The sequence below is a fragment of the Sebastes umbrosus genome, chromosome 6 (assembly GCF_015220745.1).
Source record: "Sebastes umbrosus isolate fSebUmb1 chromosome 6, fSebUmb1.pri, whole genome shotgun sequence".
In the NCBI taxonomy this organism is placed as follows: Eukaryota; Metazoa; Chordata; class Actinopteri; order Perciformes; family Sebastidae; genus Sebastes; species Sebastes umbrosus.
In genome coordinates this window covers 9,598,519-9,620,984 of record NC_051274.1, presented here as the reverse complement: position 1 = coordinate 9,620,984, position 22,466 = coordinate 9,598,519, and the positions used below count along the sequence as shown (strand labels likewise).

Genomic DNA, 22,466 nt, shown 5'->3' with positions numbered 1-22,466 from the left:
GTTACCTAAATGCATTTCCATCGCATAAATCACATACCAACTGGATGTAAGGACAAGTTCCTCGAAAGAACAACATAGACCAGAACTATAAACTGTTTTGACCAATTGAATGGAAAGACAAACACTAACCATACAGTCTGGCCCAACCTACAGTATATAACTCAATAGCCCAACCCAGACAAGCCAACACTAGAGGTTATTTGAGGGGCACAGTGAACCCACTTCAGCTATACATGCTTCTTTCATACTTTTATCTAGAGTCAATAATACTCACCCTGCACAACAGCAATACACGCAGAGACCCGGCAAAGGAGAACCTGGTATATGTTTCATCACGAGTTTTATGACCTTGTTCCTTGAATATTTTTGGGAACACTTTATAATAACCATCATTCATAAATGGTAAATTGATAGTTAATTAACCTTAGTTAATAGTTATTTTACTGTTAAACAATGCAGTGATAATTAATCATGTTTACTAATTATTAGTAACACTATAGTTTCTGTTATTTATTTTATCACTAGTTTATTTAATATAAACTAATTAGTTTATAAATAATATATTCTATCATAGCTGATAAGAGACGATTATTACATTCTGATTACGTTAGTAAACTATTAACAGTTTATTGTTGCACACATTATAACATTTTAAATACATGATGGTTATTATAAAGTGTTATCATATTTTTTGTGGCAAAGAGAAAGAAAGGGTCTTACTGTGCAGGCAGGCATGCACGTGTATTTACTCTCCCTCAGCAAAGACCATGAATCACACAATCTGCTGATATTATTAGCTCTTAGCCCAGGCTGGGGTTTATTCGTAGACTTATTCTTCCATTTTTAGGAAGAAAAACACACAAGACAACAACAGAGAGGCCGAGTGAGGCCTAAAATAAGACAGAAAACAACGGGGTGATGGATTACTCGGAGACACCCGAGAACGATGACTTCCGTGGCCGTGAGTTTGATTGTTTCCTTGAGAAGAAAAGGTTACAGGAAGAGAGGGGAGGGGGAGCGCAAAAGTACCCTTGAAGGGGAAATCAGTAGAGAAACCTTCCTTTATTTGTACAGTTACATACGTGCTCTCTGACTGTATGTTATCCACATGAATGGTTATGTATTTACTCTCTCAATCCCCCACAGCTGATTTATCCTCCCTCAGAAACGTCTGCCTCACAACTAGCCACGTAGCTCTGAACCATCCCAAAGCACTCCATAGCACAAGCAAGCCCCTAACAGTAATAACAAAAGCATTTGGCACCGACATCCATTGCCAGCCTAAGACTCTGTGTATACTATACACACTGCTGTAATATTTATTGTCAGCTGGCACAAGCTGCTCTGTAGGATACAGCGTGAAAGTGCCTGATTTGTATTCTACGCTGTGATTTCTGGTTGTAAACTATCGTACAAGAGTCTTAAAATGATTGTATTTTGAGGAGAATCGTACGCATCATAACCACGAGAAGAACTACAAACGTCGAATTTTACAAAACACGTATTTAAAAAACTTTTTGACATGCCAATAAATCTACCTACATTGTTCTTAGTTAGACAGAGACTTAGCTATGATGTGTGGAAGGGGACGTACGTGTCCATCAGTCCATCTGCCTGACAATTTTGTTCATATTCTGCATGAAAACAAATAAGGCCGTAAGCTAAGCTAATTAAATCCATAACTTGAGCAGCAGTGCTCGTGAGTCACATTCATCAACATCACAGCCTACACCAAGCATGATTTGCATGATTTCATTCTTAAGATTCTAAACTTAAAAGGGATATAGCGGCTGTGGCTCAGAGGGTAGAGCAGATCGTCCACCAAGCAGAAGGTCCGTGGTTCAATCCCCGGATGACATGTCGATGTGTCCTTGAGCAAGACACTTAACCCCACATTGCTCCCGAAGGCTGAGCCATCAGTGTGTGAATGAGTATTTAGATTCGATCCTGATGGGCAAAGTTGGCACCTTGCATGGCAGCCTCTGCCATCAGTGTATGAATGTGTGTGTGAATGGGTGAATGCTGACCTGTAAAGAGCTCTGAGTGATCGGAAGACTAGAAAGGTGCTGTATAAATGCAAGTCCATTTATATCCAGGTCCTAACAACTTGTAATCTTTACTTATGACATAGAAATGATGGTGTTTTTACAAATTCTCTATGTGCACTTCTATACAAACCAGTGTACAGAAAATGCTGTACTGTAGCAGGCATTAGTCAGATTCACATGCACACACTGCACACGCACGTGTGGATGCAAAGTGATGTAAAGACAGATGGATTTGTTAGTAGGCGCCCAAATGGACATCCATCACATGATTTCATGTCTCCCATTTCCAAGACTCAAATTCTGTGTGTGTGTGTGTGTGTGTGCGTGTGTGTATGTGTGTTTAAGACTTAATACAAGGATGGGTGCTATCTGTACAGGATTTTACACGTGGGAGTGTATAAAAAGAGATCACTCTCCCTGCTTGTGTGTGTGTACCAATGTGTCATGGAGGGTGCCTGTGCATGCATGAATGTGTGTGTCTGTGCTTGTGTGTGTGTGTGCGTGTGCGTGTGTGTGTGTGTGTGCCGAGCTGTCTCTCCATCCGTCATTGGCCCAGGGTGGAGAGGAGACTACTCGGAGCCCAGAAAGCAGGGGTCAAGTCCAGGCTTACTCAACCCCCGCAGGCCCTCCCCTTCCCTTCACCACCCCCACACACCCTCCTCCTCTCTCCTCTCTCCATCACCCTCAGATGAGGGGTGAAGGGCTGAGGAAAGAGGTGTGGGGGGTGGGGGGCTAGTGGAGTTTATGGAGGAGGGGGAGGTGGTGTTGAATGGACTGGCTGAAAGGAAGAGTTGATGAGAGGAGTAGGAGATCTATGAACAGTGAGGGAGCAATAAAAAAGGAGCGAGAGGGGAGGATTGAGAAATGGAAGGTCTGAGGATTATTCTTGGTGAAAGGAGCAGATAAATGGAGAGAGGGCAGAGAGAGAGAAAGGCAGAGAGATGTGGAGAATGGAGAATTGATGAGGGATCTTGAGAAAGAGAGAGCGAAGTGTCAGCAGCTTCTTTTTAGAATCAGGTAACCACAGACAACTGTTATAGGAATCAAGAATAATATTCACGAAGACAAATTCAGAATTCAGAATTTACTGGTATGATTTAAATGTGATGATGGGATGTAATGGGAAAGAGGTTCTTTAAATTATAATTGGAAGTTACAGGAAGTTGATCTAAAAGCTTTTTTGGAGTCCGGTTACTACCGAAGACGTGGATCTTTAAAATCAGCTCACAAATATAAAGTTTCATCTTTAATAAGGTTCAATAATTTCCTAAAACAGTTGGTCAGTGTAGTTATCAAACTGTACACAAACAGGAGGGAGTAGTGCATTTGTTGGGGACCATTTTCAGAGGCGGATTAATGCACATTTGGTGCTCTGGTGAGTATTAGTGGCAGCAGGACGATGTATGTGGGATTGAGTCAAAATAAACCACAATGTGTGTGTTCATGGTGATGAAGGAACATGTCACCCAGTGCATCACCAGATCTATCCTTTAGAACTGACTCAGTTTTAGGCCTGAGAACCTCAAGAACTGACACTGATTATTGAATCTCATCACGGTGAATGGCGCAGTGATATCACACTCTGGGAATCAAGGTGGTAGCAGGAAATAGGAAAGAAAAGCAGGTAACTAGTAGTTGGTTTACCCTCTGTAGCTGGGTCATAGTAGAACATGTTTGCTGACACGCCTCCACACACAGAGTAACAATGCATGCTGATCCACTTCAATAGCTTCACCTTGCAACGGGGTCAAAGAGAAGGACAAGAGTGCACCCTGCCGTAGGCTGTCTTAAAATATCTCCACAACTACTCTTCAGCTTGACATGAAATTTGCAGCCTGGTCTCCGAAAGATTACGTTCCCTTACAACAAAACGGCATTGTCAATTCAAAAATTCAAAATTGGTCAGACATGGGACTTCTACCCAGGAGACTGGTGTTCGTGTCTCGTGTGAAACCAAAAGTTCGGTACTTATTTTAACCCCAAACATGATCTTTTACTAAACCTAAACAAGGAGATGTGTTGCCGAAACATAAACGTAATTGAGAATGCAGTTTCAAAACAGCAAAAGTGCCACGAGTGGTTAAAACATTTAATTTAATGTTGATATACACATATGTATAAATGTTGATATGACATGTGTTTTTGGTTCAGAAACGTTGAGATTCAATGTATCCGTGGTTTGCAGAAACATACAATGTCAACATTTTATTCTAGCGACTGGGTTGGAAATTTGATATGGATATTTATCAAACTTACTGTGTGCAGTACTGTAATGAAGACGGCCTTTTGAACCAACTTCAGCACAAACGTGTACATGTTTAGCCCCGTTACTTTACTGAGTTACTAAGACTTGTATGTTGGAGACATTTTCATAGTGTGGGGGGTAATAAGTCAAATTGATCTCATGGGAAGGCATACAACATTTTAACGACATTCCGCGTGTCATGATAACGCATTTTAGGCTTACCGTAACGTACATTCCATAGATAAGTATGGAAAACATATCACAAACGTCACTAATTTAACTTCAAAATAACTCAACAACACTTTAGGACACGAACAGTGGTCTCCTGGTTGAAAGTCCTGTTTGTTGGACCCATCCACCTCCTTTCCCTCCCACCCACCATAAACAGTCTTTGTCACTTTTTATTCTACGTCACTAGCTCTGAGCGTAACATATTTTCATTGCGGTCAGCACAGACCATGGCATATACGTGACACGCCAAAAGCAACAAAGGTGTTGTTATAGCACGTGAAATAACTTGCAAATGATCGTGTCATTCATACGGCATTTGGCGAAACCCGGACTGAGCCGAGCATCTAGTGTTGTGGTTGCACATTGCAACCAACGGAATACCCCTCTGCTCACTCCTCCCTTTTCCAAGACCGCGGAGAGGTGACAGCCAGCAGCACGCCCAGCGCTTCGTCCTCTTGCTGTGTTACAAGCTGAAGACCAAACATTACCTGGTGTTCCCTTGTGAGGACGGAGGCAGGAAGTACTTCACCATGGACGACGGCGTGACTCTCTTCATCAACCTCCTGCAGCTGGTGGAGTTCCACCAAACCAACAAGGGCATCCTCCCTGTCTGCCTCAAACACCCCTGCGTCTGTGTAGCACTCCGACACGCTTGTGAAACTTCTGGTTGGTGGTACCACGTTTTGGCACTCAGCGGCTCGCATTACCGAAGTTTCACGAGCGTGTCGGAGAACTACGGTGGCCTTCAGGTAACGTAAAAACGTGAAAGGCTCTCTCTAGAGCCAGAGTGTGGTTTGTCCATTCTGGGCTACTGTAGAAACATGGAGGAGCAACATGGAGGTCTCTGTGAAAAGGACCCGCTCCCTATGTAGATATGAAGGACTCATTCTAAGCTAACGAAAACACAATGATTTTTTGTTTCAGGTGATTATACACTCATGAAAACGTTATGAATATTATATTCCATTTCTGACGAAATATTACACACTATTCCTTTAAAGTTGCTTTTAAATTTTAGACGATTAAAATATAGATGTATTCCGTGAGTTTTGTGTTTTGGCCAGCAACTGATTATTATTATGTGGTGCCAAATTAGCAAATTTAAGTACCAGTAACATATTTGAAAGAGGTTTGAAAACATTTTTATTGCCAAATACATGGACGTGAAATAGTCCATTTAAGCTTCCTCTCCAAATTCAGGCTGAATCTCATGGAGGATGTTGCACTACCAGGCAAAATAGGGCGAAAGACAGAAAAATGGGTGTGTAAAAGGGGAAGATGGGGAAGATACAGAGGATTATACAGAGAATGGTAAAGGGCAGATAATGTGTGTGTGTATGTGTGTGTGAGAGAGAGAGAGAGAGAGAGAGAGAGAGAGAGAGAGAGAGAGAGAGAGAGAGAGAGGTGCAGAGTGATGTGTGCCAGGTACAGCCCTCCAGAGGGGGCGTCATCGCGGTTCTCAGAGCACCACCTCGGAGTCGATGTCAGGGTGGCGTCGGCGATGGCCGGCACAGAGGCTCCAAGGGTCTGCTGGTATTTTTAACAAATACACACACACACTCACACTCATGGATGCAGACACACACACTATCACCTCCTGTTTGGCCTGCAGGTCACTGACTCATCAGAGATGGACTACTGCCTGATCTTCCTCAGAAAGGCCAACAAGTCTGTTTTTTCTTTTACTGACAGGAGGGTCCAGTAAGGCTACAGGCCCATTTCTCCTGGATTCCCCCACAGTATTACAATGTTTTCATACCAAAAAGCTATCAACATTAGAAAAATACTCTAACAATTTCATTCAAAAATGCTTTAAATTTAAAAAAAAGACTGTTGCCTGATGTTTATTTCTCAATATTTTGAAACAAGCTATGAAATGTTCTCATAAAAAACTGACATTATGTAATTTTCAGCTGTTTTAAACTGTGCACAGAATCCAACATATAGGAATAAAACTCTTCACCTGCAATATATGGATGCGGTCTCCTGGGCTGGAAAGGGTGATAAACCCAGGTTAACCTCATGTGACACCCAGAAGGAGAGAAAAAAATGTGCTTGTGTGAGCAAATGGAAGTGTGAGACTGATAATTACAGAAGAAAGTTTTACTGACATAACGAGTTCTTGGCAACTCAAAGCTTCTCCATTTTGACAACATGCCAGAATTGAACTTTTAGTCCTCCCTATCTTGGCTTGTCATATCGACAAGCCATTTGACCTAGCATGAAATTAGAATTATCCTCCTGTGTCTGCCATTAGTTCTCAGCTGGGAGGAGTGATTACAAGTAAAGGCTGATCTAAAAAATGCTTCTGTCATGTGAAAACTTTGAATTTAAATGTGACATAGTCCAGGCTGTGTGTCTGACAGCACACTCATTTAATCCTAAAGGAATAGGTCACCCAAAAAAAGCAAGTTTGCTGAATGGCTACAGCAACATTTTATTTTATTTATTTATTTTATTAAGAGACGAGGCGTTTGCATCCTGAGACCTGCATGTGGTTCATGATTATTATGGTTCTGTTTCAGCACTCAGACCACTTCACTTTCTCTCAGTCTCTCACCATTTAACCAAAACCATCATCTTTTCCTGGCATTAAAGGAAAACTATTATATATATATATATATATATGTATATATATATATATATATATAAAATTATGTTACATATACATACATATAGTTCATGTATAACCCTTTATACATTTTATTAAAATGAAATAGGGCACACATTTTGATTCTGAGTGTATTTTAAGAGGCAATCTTCACATGAAAAGAGAAAATATATATATATATAATATATATTGTTTAAATGATTAAATGATTGATTAAATGACTTTTGCTTTGACTATACGTCAGTGACTTGGGCGGCTGTGGCGGGTAGTGGGCCGTCCTTTAACCACAAGGTTGGCGGTTCGATCCCCGGCTCTTGCTGTCTGCATGTTGAAGTGTCCTTGAGCGAGACACTGAACTCCAAGTTGCTCCCTGCGCGCTTTACATCAGCACACTGAATGTGGTCTGAGTGATCCGTCCTCAATGCGTCTTGAGTGCGTTCACACCTGTATTTAAAGCTGTCCACTTGTGATCCGATCACTGAGGACGCATGTTAATACCAGGTCTGAACAGGGCCTAAGATGATGAACATGGTAATCATTATACCTGCTAAACATTCGCACGCTGATGTTAGCATTTAGGTCAAAGCCTCACAGAGCTGGCCTGTAGACTCTCATTACCTACCCCAAGGAGGTTCCGTTTTCGGCTCGGTTTGTCTGTTTGTCAGCAGGATTGCAGAACAACTACTGGCCTGATCGTCAAGAAACTTGGTGGAAGGATGTAGCGTAAGCCAAGGAAGAACCCATTACATTTTAGAGTGGATCCAAAATCACAGGGCGGATACATGAATTATTTTTTACTTATGGAAACGGCCTTGGCGTACAGTAGGTCTGGGCTCTCCGAGTGCCCTTCAAGTTCCATCATGTTTCCCTTCTTAATCATTTTTGCAACATATTGCGAAGCTGTAATTGCTGTGTGGTTGTTCAGCACTTTTTGTCAGGGCTGCTCTTTTCTTTTGTCTGCTCCAGAATACACAGGGCTGTGGTATTACCTTGTGTGTATTCTCTGCTCCTCTTACACTTTGAAGATCCATCGGTGGAGTTAAGCTGCGTGCAGTGCGTTGCCAGCGGCCCCGACAGGCACCATGTTTGATCTTCTGATGAAGCTCCAGTTGGTGAAGTCATCCCCGCTGCCGCCGCCCCTGCACCTAAGCACTGCACTAAATAATGATCATTATAGCCATCGTAAAGCGCTGCATGTGGAGTTCTCTCTCATCCTTCTCCATTATCTCTTCTTTCAGCCCCCCCTGTTTCTTTTCTTTCTCTCCGTCTGTCCCCTCCCCTCCTCCCTCTATCTCTGTACTGTCTGCTGTCAGAGTAGAATCAGAGTATATGTGATTCTCTGTAGTAAGAAATACATCATTTTAATGGTTTCATCTTCTGATTTGCTTACTATGTATCTCATTCTCCACACGCCTCTGTCTGCCCGTATTTAGTGACTTCCTCTTGTTTTGATCTTCACTTTTCCCAATTCTCCATTGCACACTTTGGACTAAATAAGCCTCCCTCTTGTTGTTTTAAGTTCATCCCCTGGTCTCTACTTCTCCATTCCTTAAACCTTCATCTGTTTCTCTCTCTCCCCCGCCTTTGTCAGCTGACATCTTTCCCTCTCTCTAACTTCTCGGTCCCTACCTCCATCCGTCTTTCTGACTCATCTGTTTCTGTCTGAGCTTCTGAATGTGCACTCTGGATAACCCGCGGAGGAGCCTCCCCTCTGTTTCCTGCGCTGAGATGCACCCTATTTATTTCATTGATTTTCATGAGGGAAAGAATGCGCAGGCCAAAGACTGACTGGCTGCAGTGGGTTTAGCCAAGACGAGCCGCTGGGTTACCCAGGGAGGGAGAGACAGACCGTTTGAATTTGAACTGAAGCCCTAAACTCAGAGCTGTTGAGCATTTGCATGTTGTAAAATGTTTTTGGCAATACCTGAAGTCCTTATTTGTTTAAAAAGAAAGAAAGAACGAAAGGAGGGTTGGCTTAGATCTGACCCAGGATGTTCTTTTTTGTGATGTATTTTTAATCCTGATTTGTTTGATTAGATGGAGGAGTGAGCACAGAGTGGGAAGTATTTTATCTTGCTTTTTTCCCCTCTTTTCTTTTTGTCTTTACTCCTTATGTCAGTGTGCTCATCTTCCATTTGGGATCAAGAGTTCACAGAAATCTGAAAGAAAAGTTTTTTGCAATTGCTAAAACACAATTTCTGAAACGAGGGCCCTCTTTGTCGAAATACTGCACACAAATATCAAAACATTTACACAAAGTACAAAATATCTGACATCTATTGCAAAAGTAAACACTTCATTCAAAGCTACATAAACTCTTCTAAACACCAGATAAATAGCTCTTTCCACATGCCAAGTGCACAATGATGTGCTAAGTATAAAACACTATCATCTAGATCAGTCGTTCCCAAAGACTGGGTCGGGACCCACAGGTGGGTCGCAGGAGATTTTATTAGGGTCGCCAAATAAATTTGTAGAATTTTTTCCATCGTCTTTTATTTAACATTTCTATCTGCAGTTCACCTTTAAGCCACAGGAGGGAGCCTGAATGTTCGCATTGTTCTGATAATTGTAGCCTACTTATAACATTAAATCTAATATGAAAAGCTAGCGTACATTCTGATTGTTATACTGATGAGAGGGAATCAAACTGTTATCTCCACCAGAATGCATTTATTTGGTTTCATTTATAAAGTATTTAACATGTGTATATGTTTTCAATAACACATGCATAAAACTTAGCTGTGATTTATCAAACATGCATCTCTTTGAAATGGCTGGTTAACCTGTTCACAATAATATAAGGTGATGCGGAAATGGCAATAAAAATGGTCAGGAACATTCAGTTAAGCACAAATTCGCTCTTCTCACAATTTATAGATAAGCATTGTGAATTGGGTCCCAATGGTTTGTTATTTTAAAAAAAAGTTGCAGAAACGCTGCTGGTGGAGACACCACAATGCGTGAGAATGAGGCGGCCGTCACACACTGCTCAAGCGGCCTGTGTGGCCCGGCCGTAAGCATTTAGGAGCAGTGGGCTGCTGTGAAACACTTGGCTTCACTGCAATGCCTCAGGTAAGCCAGTGAAGGACAAGCAAGCACACACACACACACACAAACTTACTTAATGCTGGCATCCCACCTCCTCTCAGCTGACACAGAAACAAGGCTGATTGCTGCATTCTTCTCATACATCAGCTAAACGTATACAGATAACTGTCTTTACAGCAGCTCAGAAAAGTGGCTCAAATGCAAAGAAGATATAAATAGTTCCAGCCAGCTCAGCCAGAACAAGAGACGGGGCAATCAAACCAATGGCCCAATTATGTGAAATCAGTCTCTTACAATCATTACGTTGGTTACATGGCTGAAACAGCTTGGACAACACCGGTAACATGCACAAGAACGGAAACAAGGAGATGTGTCACTATAGTGCCCGAGTCGGGCTTCTAACTTTGATGAAAAGTATCGGCGGCTTGTTGGGTAATAGCTCATCACAAATTCAACTCCAACTTGGCCACACTCCCACACTCCTTTCAATACATGCAAATTAGACACTTTGTGTGAAAAGATCTTCCTCTTCCTCTCTTGCGTGTACTTCTTCTCCTGATGGCATTGATGGTATTTATTTCTAAATGTGTGAATTGTTTTTTAATGATTCTGCTGCTGCTCAGAGAAACCTGGGGAAACGACTGAATGAGGTGCAAGAAGCAGGGTGGGGAGGGTCACTATAAAAAATTGAATCCGATACAATTACTTATTACCTGTTAAAAATGCAGTCAGTAACGTAATTCAAGTATCACAATATAAAAGTAATGTAATCGGATTACTTTCTGTTACTTTTGAATCATCTCAATACCAAATATGCAAATAAAGACAATAAAAACTGTTTAGTATGTAAAGTAGAAAAGGGGAAAACCTCACAGTACAGTTCTGCCTTCCAGCTGTAAAAATGTTGTCTCGAATCATTTGGCACATTAGTGTTGCTGGATTTTATCAATCAACACTTCTTCACACCTAAATGTAACGGTTGCGGTTTTAAACACGTGGGTAATGGTGTGAAACGGTCACAGTTTGGTTATGTTTAGGCAACAAAACTGTTGTTTGTCCACAGGGACCGCCAAAATCAACACAAAATGAAAGTTCCTCATAGTAGCTTTAAATTTCTGCTTTGTAAATGGTAATGTTTCAGTGGATTTTGTGTTTTATTGAGCTGAGCACATTTCTGTGTCTACTATATATTAGAAATACCTCTGAATAAAAGGAATTTGAGCATCTTAGTAAGGTGTTTGGCCCCCAAAAGATATTTAGTGTGTTGATGATGTGGTGGAGAGCGCTGTGGAACATGTCACTCCAAAACCTCCCCACGGGCGTTCAGTTGTGCCTGTGATTCATTTTCATGCTCATACCAATCAAACCATTCAGTGAACCCTCATTTCCTTTTTCATTTATTATGTCTCCCCACTCGTTTATTTAGGTTTTTCCCTTTCATTTTATCTCTCGAAAGTGGAATTATCACACCTGATTTATATAATTTTTCACTTGATAAAAACATCATGTTTGAAATCAAACCCGTTCATCCTCAAAAAAAAAAACTGTTAAGGGAGCCACTGTCATAAGAGATCATTGTTTCCGTGTGTAAGTATGACGGAAGTTCAGCAGTTATACATATCCTGAAAGATACAGCACAGCATGTGATGATGGATTAACATTAATGTCTATATGGAGAGAAGTATGACCAGAACGTGTGCAGGGCAGGGTGGAGACAACTCTGTGTAATCAGGGAGGTCGGCTATCAAAAAACAAGCAGCATGTGTGCGTGTGTGTGTGTGTGTGTGTGCGTGTGTGTGTGTGTGTGTGTGTGTGTGTGTGTGTGTGTGTGTGCGTGTGTGTGTGTGTGTGTGCGTGTGTGTGTGTGTGTGTGTGTGTGTGTGTGTGTGTGTGCGTGTGCGTGTGTGTGTGTGTGTGCTGGGATTCCTCATGCCTGTCTCATTGTCCTGGGCCCTGTAAGACAAAGGGTTAAGTAAATGTTTGGGGAAGATAAGGCCACTCACCCTGACAGGCAGCAGGCCCCACTGCCCAAGGGGACCCAGACCCAAATACATCACACACACACACGCACACACGCACATACACACACATACACACACACACTGTATGTACATTCACATAAAGACATATATTCTCTGTTACAATCATCTATCCCTCCTTCTCTCTCTCTCTCTCTCTTTAAGACACACTCATTTATATTTGACTCTTGGAGTTACCATTGTCTCTTCACCCAGTAAATCACCCTGTGAGTGTGCAGCGCTGTATACGAGCCAGCAGCTCCAGGTTTGAACTTGGTGAAAGTGTTGGGTAGGTAAGTTAGTTTCCGTCTCCAGCAGCGAGCCTGGCAAACACATCACGCTCATTCCTGTTTGTCCCACTGGTAGAGAGAGAGAGAGAGAGCTCGGCCTTACATCACAGCTCTCTGATAAGGTCTACGAGGGGGTTGTGGGCTTATACGGTGTAGTGGGGGACTATGAATTCTTGATGTCTTGAGCCAGTTTGAGAAATGTCTACATAGTCTTTGTGTGGCTTAGGATTGTCCCAAGCAGACAGCATAAATCCATTTACAATGACAAAGTTGTGGTATCTCTTCTGTGTCTCTCTTCTAGATTTGCTGTCTTTTTTTTTTTTCAGAGGATAATTTAGTCGTGGAGTGTGGGGTTCCAGATGTTATCCCACTGTAACTTATTTTTTTGCTGTAAGGCTGAATTACCAGCTGGGCAAAGCAGGGTTTGTGGTAACTTTATTCATTTCAATTCAGTTAACGTTATTCCTTCTCAGCTGGTGCAGGTTTTATTGGAAAATGCACCTCTAAAGCACAATGTGTATTCAAATGATGAGCACCTTAAAGGGGACATATCATGAAAAACTCACTTTTTCAGTGCTCGTGCACATCCATCTGGGTAGTGCCTACCAACCCACACCTATATCACATGCAGGCTCATTAGAATATACCGCCCACAGCTTGAGATATACCTTCACAAAGGTGCACCATGTTTTTTCTCACAAGCCAATCAGAGCAAACTGGGGGGGCTTAAAGAGACAGGCGCTAAAACAGAGCGTTTCAGACAGACAGTGAATACAGGTATATTCAGACAGACAGGAGGTGAACAATAATGTGTTTTTTGAACATTAAAGCAAGTCAAACATGTTCTAGTAGAAACCCAAAATACAAGTATGAACCTGAAAATGGAAAAGGATATGTCCCCTTTAAGGCTTATGCATTTTTACCAAGTTCTGATTCCCTTTCTTGTAGAAGGTCCAAAATCCCTCCCTCGTTCACTTGTTGATTATTCCCTCTATATAATACACACTCAGTAATTTACATTGCAGTCAGCTGTGAATTGAGATTTTGGAAACTTGTCAATCGTCATCATTTTGCGTCATCACTGACAATTGTTTTTAATACCTTTATTATTTCAGTTGAAATTATACTCATATTGTGTAAATGCCTGAATACATTTGTGTTAAATCAAATGATCACATCTCAGATGGTTTGTTACACAGAACCAGCACAGCACCAACACAGAACACAGAACCATGCATAGAGAGTGCACTGAACAGGGAGTTTGTTTTTACCCCCGGGGTCATGCAGCAGGTTGATCTAGCCCTGAATGTCCTGATCAGCCTCGTTGAATTGGAGTAAACATTCAGATGGATTTACAAAGCATTTGCTAGAATCATGATTTTTCAAGATACTTTCAGGTGAGACACAAAGTCATGTTTTTATTGCCATTTGCTCCAGGCTTGATGACTTATAACTGAGTATAGGAGACCTTTTTCTCACAGCTCTCTGGTCACTGAATAAGCCCATTGCTTCCAGGAAAAGAAAAAAATGTCAAACGTTATGCACAATAAAATTAAAATAATCATGGTGTGTTAAAGTTTATCATGAGTTTTGTTCAGGCCTAACTCCTCTAACTTTTCTTTACTTGGAGGAAATGGGCTTCCAAAGAATTGGAAACCAAAACTATGAAATCATTGCCTGCATGTATGAGCTACAAGGCCTCAGAATGATGGACTGTCCATGTATCATCGCCACTCTTTGCTTGGCTTTTAAATGGCTGTTGCAGTGATGTACAGGCCTTCTGCAACCAAGGAGGGCATTTCAGTATACAGAGAGACGTTTCGTTTTTGTAACAAATTAGCCGTTCGAGTAAACAGTAATGCGGTGGAAATGTAGAGCCGTCAAACAGTTTACGAATCCCCATTCTTTTGCTGTGCCCACAGAGAGAGAACAGAAGCTGAGGGAGAAAATCCTCACATGCAAAGAGAGCACTGAAAAAGGAGCTGTTCGTCAGTTTGAATGTGCCTTCACACACCTGAGCCTCTCAAGATTTGTTTAAACTTGCTCGAGTTATCAGATAATTTAGCCGGAGTTAAATAAGTTGATGACAGAAGGTCCTCTACCTTTTTGAAGTTGTAATTTTAACCCAAATCACAGTGTTTCCATAACTGTACCTAAGTGCTTATTTTAACCCAAACATGATCTTTCCCTAAAACTAAACTTTGTGCCTGAACCTAACCAAACCAACCGTCACATTGTCACATCATGGAACAGATTTATTTTTGTGATTTGTAACAGTTTTGGAAGGCACAGACAAATTATATCATCCTGTTGCATAGAAGCATGAAATCAGAAAACGTGTGTTGTTCTAGAGGACAAAAAAGTATTTTGTTATTTAATTTGAGTTCATGAACTCTGACCTGTGAATTTGTGGTGTTGACCAATAGCAAACCATCTTAACAATGTTGACCTTTGAAGAAGCAGAGAGCTGGAGAGAGAGTCCAAAATGGAAAACGATATTAGATTAGCTGTGTTGCACCATTTACTTTTATTCAACCACCTCCGCTCCACAAAAGAGGAACGGTTTGCATACAGACAGCAGTCGGTGGTATTTACGTCTTTTGAATGAACTGTGTGAACTTTTTGTCCTGTAAGCGTGAGCTTGCTAACTGTCATTTATCAAGCAATTAGCAAGGTTTAATTCCCTTTTCAATTAAACTGTTTATTGAATAAAATTATGTTCAGGGAGTAAATGGAACGAAAAATCGAGAAAAAAAAAATCGAGAGAAGCTGCTAGTCAACTAGTCCTGCAAGTTGTCACTACATCACCTAGCTTCATATATTTCGTGAAGACGTGAGGATGGGTTCCAATTGATTTACTAAAACATGAAGATGGTCATTGACTAATGACAGAAGATGTCCTAGATATTATTATCAAAACATTGCTGAAGTAGTCGTAGGCTTACTAGCCAATAACACAAGCATCTGCATCAATTGACACCAATTTCCCCAGACCATCTAATCACCTCACAGATAATCTTTCTTCATCATACACTATGAGCTCATGAGGTTCCCCACATCCCAATAATAACCAGCCTCCTTGTAACAATGGAGGGCAGCAGAAGCAGACAGCTGTATTAAACAATGCCACCCACTCACTGTGGAACCTCTGCAGACTCACTCATTAGTGACCACTGATCGCTGAAGATTGGGAGTTTGTAGGGGTAATAATATAACCTGCGGGGCCTCTCCTCCTCCTCCTCCTCCTCTCTCTTTTACTTTGCTCTCTCTCTCTCTCTGTCTGTCTGTCCCTCTCTCTCCCTCCCTGCTGGGCTTTATCAGTGGTCCTGGTCAATGTCCCACTGTCATGTCTTGAGGTGATTTATGTCACAGGCTGTGAAGTCGACTTATCTCCCTCCTCTCCCAGTTCTCTCCCCCTCCTCCCACCTTCCCCACCTCCTCCACCGCCCGGCCGAGGGTTGGCTCCCTCTGTCTCAGCCAGCCTGGCTCCTCCAGCCGGAACACGGAGGAGACATTTGTGTTTCAGGCATCCACCTGTCCTGTAAATTATGGCCATTATCAAATTTAGTTTATAGGTATTGGGGAGTACTACTGCATGTGTGAAAGACGTTGTATAAACCTTCAGTGGTGTGAAATCTCACAAAGTACCTCAAGTGATGTCACTTGAGTCAGTGTTGGTTGCGGCTGAAGACTACTTTTTGTTTGCATAACACACCCGAATAAGGATGTACAAAGAGAACATGGATGCAGTGTTCGAGGCTGGCTTATTCACATGAACGGTGGAAGGGAAATAACTCGGGATTCTGAACTTTTAATTCCTAATGATTTAAATAAGGACTATTCAAGTGTTCGTACTGGGAAGTTGATTTATACCTCAAAAAAATGATATACTGAGTTACAGATGTCTCTTGTATAGTATTATAAGTCAATGGGAAAACATCTTTTTGGGCCCAATGGCATCGCATGACGGACACAGGTTGTAATTCCACCGTTTGGCCACTACAAAAATTTGCTTCAAAGCCCGGTGCACTTCCTGGGGGGCTTGCACCCGAATCTCTGGCTGGACTTTTGGCAATTGAGTTGCGTCGTGGGTAATGTAGGCGCCAGGTTTTGACAAGGAAGCGTGGAATAAAAAAGATAACATCTCTGGTTAGGCTGCATTGATTTTTTTTAAACTGTCCATCGTGAGTTGGTCAATGTTATAGGAGGGATGTGTTAAATCAGGTGGAGTGCTTTTAAAATTTCAGTCCGGGTTGATTGGGCGACAGCCATGGTTACCACGGTAACATCAAGTGCAGTTTAATACCACAGCGCACACTCCTTGCGCAGCTACTCTGTCAGAAATGCAACACGACAGCAGGGTACTGTAAAGTTTGTTGTTGCCTTGCTGAGGAGTCGGAGGTGTGCAGCCTGTCGCCCGTCTTGTTTTCTGGAAGCGTTTTTGATGAACAGTCTCAGTCAGCGCTAACCTCTGTGATAAATACATTACGATTATGTGGCCGCTTGATGATAAAAGCCATGTTTCGCCAGTTGAGCAATTTTAACGTGAAGCATAGTAGCAGAATATGTTGGCAGTAACTTAATGAAACTATATCAGAGTTTAAAGATCCCATAGTATAAAAAAGTGAGATTTTCATGTTTTTTTATTATAAAGCAGGCTTAAGTCCTATATAAATACTGTGAAAGTATCGAAACACTCAATCCACAGGGAAATACACACAGCCCGTGTTCAGAAACTCTGCATTTGAAACAAGCTGTCAGGATTTCTGTTCATTTGTGATGTCACAAATATACAATATTTAGACCCTTTACACAATTTTAAATGTAAACATTCTAAATGTGTCCAAGTTTATTCCTGGTTGCAGTGTATGTGAATGTCATCAGCTGACAGGAAGTACACATGGACCCAAGCTGTTGCCTAGCAACACAATTCTGTGGCAATTCTGTGGCAATTCTGTGGCAATTCTGTCAAAATGCGCTAAAATTGAGCGTTTCAGACAGAGGGTAAATACAGGTATGTTCAGGCCGACAGTATGAGGAAGATAAAGGTTTTTTTGAACATTACATCATGTCAACATGTTCTAGTAGAAACACAAAATACAAGTATAAACCTGAAAATGAGCACGATATGGGACCTTTAATTAAGTTACTGCCACTACAGCTGTAGGAGAGTTAGGCTGATTAAATCGAGCTGGATTATATCTCTCGGGCTTAGGCAGACAATCTGAACCCAGCTGAATGGCTGAACCCACCACCACAATTAAAAACAATCGTATGGCGAGGTCATTTCTGAATGACAATACATTAAATATGGTTATTGCAGAAATAATGCCAACCATGAATAGCATAAAAAATGGGGTTTTATTTCATGAAAACCTTTAGGATTGTAACTTGCAAATCATTTCTACACTCATGCTATTTTTCTTCAGGCTTACAAAGGGTGATAAACAATCACAGGCTTTGAAATGATTTCTGAACATCGTTTCTCATATCTGTGTGCATGCTTGTGTGTGTGTTTTCTCATCCATCCACGTTTCCCATCCTCATGCCGCTCCTTCCTCTGGCCTTTGATGTGCTTTTAAAGTGGCCCGTGCTCTCTCTGCTTTCCCTCTCACTTGACAATTGTTTATTAGTTTTGAAATGGTCTTAGAGGACCTTATGTGTCTCTCAATGGCATACTTAAAGAGAGAATAACTGGCTTTGAAACAAAGAGAGAGTCAAACGATAGGAAGTGGAGGAGAGGCAAAAAAAAAAAATGAAGGAGCATTGCAGAAAACTGTTTATGACTTTTATCGAGGTTATTATGGTGCTCATTGGACAGGCATGCTCGACAAAAGAATGGCTAAAAAGAGGCAAGTAGAGCAAGAGAAGAGAGAATGAATAGAAAGCTATGTAAGAGTGTGAAAGAGTGAAGGAACAATGAACAGCAGAGGAGGAAAAGAAAGACATACAAGGAGAGAATGCCAGACCACCCAGGTGTCCTGCTCCTCACGGCAGTAAGATGGATTGGTTTCTGGTTGGTCCATTGCCAGCTTCAGGTTTGATCCTGTGACTCAGCATCCACAGCACCATGACTCCACATGGTTAACATGTACATTGTGTCCTCATGATTAAATCCAGCACCTGCATCTCTTCTATTCATTGTTCTTATACTCTCAAATATGCAGAGCCTCTTACAGAAACATGCCGAAGAAAGATATTTATGAAGTGCTGCTGGACTGAGCTCCATCTTAAGTTACTTTATTCAACATAAGAGAAAGGACGGAACCCAGTTGCTGATTTGCAGTTTTATCTTTTCTTCCTCTCCTGCTTAGGTAAACATGGAGCAGGAATTAGTATAAAATATCCGCTTTAATTTGAATGTCTCCCTTTTTACCTGATACATTTGTGTTGCATTTGTTTTACCTGCCTGATTCTGTGAGTATGGGAGTAAATCAATCAGCACAGCAGAGCAGTCAAGCTTCAAAAAGTGCAACACTAGCCCAGTATCTCAGCCCAGGAATTATGTCCAATAGACCATTTTCACAGCATCTATTTTGCCATGTCATTGCAGGGTGAACACTGGTGTAATTAATAACATGAATTATGGCCCTGTTCCATTCAGGTGGGCCAGGGCCCTGGTATTGTGCATGCTGGCTCACTGGAATGACTGTGACACACTAAATAGAAAGGAACCATAATTAATTTGATCAGTCACACCTGTGTTTACCCTGCTATGACATGTCAAAAAGGCCGCCGTGATAAGGGCCTAGACGATTCTGCGCCTCATGGTTTCCATCCAATGCCAGCGAACTGTGCATTTGAAAGAATTAGTGTGCCCCACGTGTTGCAAGGTGGAAAGTAAGTGCATTTCCCACCTGTAGTTCATTTTCGCTGGTCTGAATCAGGGACCAAATTGTTACAATGTTGCATGATGCCTCGACTTTGGTTTGTGTTCACCCGGCAGCATTTACAAGCGGACCAAAAGTTTGGTGTGCAAAGAAACTGCTCTCTAATTGGTCAGTAATAAGTGGGCTCCAGTTTCTCTTTGGATAAATCTTTTTTTTTCCAGTAATCATCACCATCACGGCAAGACAGTAAACACACAAAACTTCATTAACAGCAGACACTCCAACCCTAATCCCCGTAGACCGCAACACACATCAGACATCACAATGGTTTTAAGACACAAATCCAATTTTTTTATTCTCATGAATAACTGTAGTTATTATAATATAAATTAACAATTGGTCCCTGATAATGTTGGCTTAAAAGTATTTAGTCAGTTTCCATACAATTTACACTTTTATCAACACATACAGTAAGTGCGACCGGGCAAATGAAAAAGTGTGAGAAAGAGAGTTACGCAGGTGAAAAGTGTATTTCTTTCTTTTTTTATTTGTTTGTTACCTCAATGCAAAAAAACTGAGGAAGGGCACTCACCGGCATTTAAAAAAAAAAATTATTAGCATTTTGTTTTGTTCTTTTTTAGAGGGCGAGCACTGCCCCCCAGAAGGTGGCGCCCTAGGCGACCACCTATATGGCTTATGTCTTAAGCCGGCCCTGACAGCAAGTAGGAGGACATGAATTAGCAACTTAAATCCTTCCATTATTGCTAACCACTTATCCTATTCAGGGAGTCGATCCCAGCTGACATTGGGCGAATGTGGGGTACACCCCTGGACAGGTCGCCAGACTATCACAGGGCTGACACATAGAGACAGACACATTCACACCTACGGGACATTTAGAGTCAACATTGAAACACCGTGCAGCCCACAGCGACTTAAATGTTTCGCATAAACATTAATGAAAGTGCTGTAAGTGAAAATGAAATAATATTTATTAGAGTAATAGTATTAATAGTAATAGTAATAGTAATAATAGTATTAATTCTGAAACAGTCTATGATAATATTCCAACTACAAATATGTGCTGTGGAGTAGCAGTCATGAATGAGTAAGGTAAACGTAAGGGCCCGGGACACCCACACAGGTGTTTTCACTTATTCAGACTGATTAGAGCTCTGGAGCTAAACTGTACTACATGTAAGAATGATCAAAGTGTCACACCCTTACAGGTGCAATAAAGCTAACAGTGTAAGGGAGATGTCAATCAAGCACAGTCTGTACACGCCCAGACAGCCATGAGCGGATGAATAATCGGTCAAAATAAGGGACACCCGTGTGGGTGGACCGTGGCTGTTCAGGCTGTTTCAAAAATTAAAGTATACCTAAATATAATGTATATAGTGACTACGTTAAGTTACTACAGTAAAGTTACTACAGTAAGTTACTAATGTCCCATGAGCCAATCACCTTTGTTCCCCCCATTCAAACAGTCAAGATTCAAATCAAGAAAACAAATCTCCACCAGGTCTTCAGCATGTAACCTCTTATTTCACTTTTCCCTGGACATCCTTCTTTCTCGACTTTCTCTTTCCATCCCCTCTCTGAACTCTATCCCTCACTTTCACCTCTTCTTTATACCCCTTCCCTCTCTGCCCTTCTCTTCTTCTTGTTCCCCTTCTTATCCCTCTCCACCGTCCAGCCTTTCCCCATCCCTGTTTCCTTCCCATTCCTCTTCTCTGCCATCCTCCACAGGTCCATCCACTGATCATTTTTCAGCTCTGCCTCAGCTGTGGCGGCAGAGGCGGCGGCGGCGGCTGTCCCTTATCGGGCCCACGAAAAGGCTAAGAAAACAGTGTGATGTGGGATCCTTATAGGACTAGATGGTGTAATTGCCTAATTGCTTTTTTTCTCCTGTCAAGGGGTTCTGCTTTCTGTCAGGCAGGCAGGAGCCCATAAACACTGGCCGGCTATTCCCAGCATCTCCTTCAATGTCACCGTTTAGTGCAGTTTGATTGGCTTAACTCAGAGCCAGGGCCTATCGCTCATTGGCTCCTCCCAGGATGAATGGCCCCACTGACAGCCAATGAGGCCACGGCAGGGTGAGAAGGGTGAGCGAGAGAGTAAACAGCATTTTTCTGGAGTCAGGGACGTGCAGAGCTCTCTTTGTTGGGAATTCCAAGCAATGTTTCCAGTTTTGGTTCCCAGGAGACATAAAGGCGTTCAGAATTGTAACGCAACAATATGATAGGTATCCATTACTGGTGACAACAGCAAGATTTTAACTGTTTACATGCACACAAGTTTAAAGCATCTGAGGCTGGTTCACTCATGCACAAGAGTTAAATGTTTTAAGTAACACTGACTCCTTAAACTTAACAGAAGACAGGGCGATTTGAAGTTGTAGGGTGTTACAGGATGGCTGTGGCCTAGAAACAGGGCATAAATCAGGGCAAAGTCTCTGCTGCTCTCCCTCCTCCAATGCTCCTTCTACTCGAGCACACTCACTCCATCCAAGGCCAAGCAATCTGTTCGCCGAGGCAGAGAGGGCTGAGTGAGTGAGAGAGGAGCTCGCTGTGTGAAGAGGAGAAGAATGCCCTAATGTTGGTCATCTCAAAACCATCCTTTACCGTCCTCTCTCAGTCCATTTTTCTGTCTGGAAACCCCCCGTGTGATAGATATTCTGTCTCTCTCAGACCCTCTGTCCATCTCTATTAGCTTGAATGAAGATAGATGTGAACATTGTGTATGTTCACATGGCCATCAATTTCAATCCTTTCCATTGTTGATGGTGTGCAAGTGCGCGGAGCTAAAAATGGAGTCAGGTAGTGACGAAGAAGAGAATATGTAAAACAGGAATAGATTGAGAGAGAGAGAGAGAACACAGTAGCACTAGGCTTTTTTTATCAGCAGAGCACACACACTAATCTGAGGGAGGAAGCCTGGAGGCGTCCTGTCATGGAGGCAAACGCACACAGGAAACAGGCCGGTACAGACAGGAAGCCAGCGGCAACACAACAACAAGGCTCACACAGTCCCGCAACAACGGCTGCTTATTGTAAACTACTGATACACAAACAAACAAATCAACTGAAAGACAGCCGTGCGTCTGTCTGTCTGTCTGCCTCTTTATCTGCGTGTAAGT

At 42.0% G+C, this 22,466-nt stretch overlaps 1 protein-coding gene across 1 annotated transcript in view; it reads left to right on the top strand.

Annotated features, from left to right (window-relative positions):
- The first annotated feature begins 918 nt into the window (after positions 1–918).
- Positions 919–22,466, top strand: part of rbbp8l (retinoblastoma binding protein 8-like) — a 48,364-nt gene continuing 26,816 nt past the window's right edge. The window contains exons 1-2 of the mRNA XM_037774088.1: positions 919–992; positions 4,934–5,190. Coding sequence (XP_037630016.1) covers positions 919–992; positions 4,934–5,190 — 331 coding nt within the window. The remainder of the gene's footprint in view (positions 993–4,933; positions 5,191–22,466) is intronic.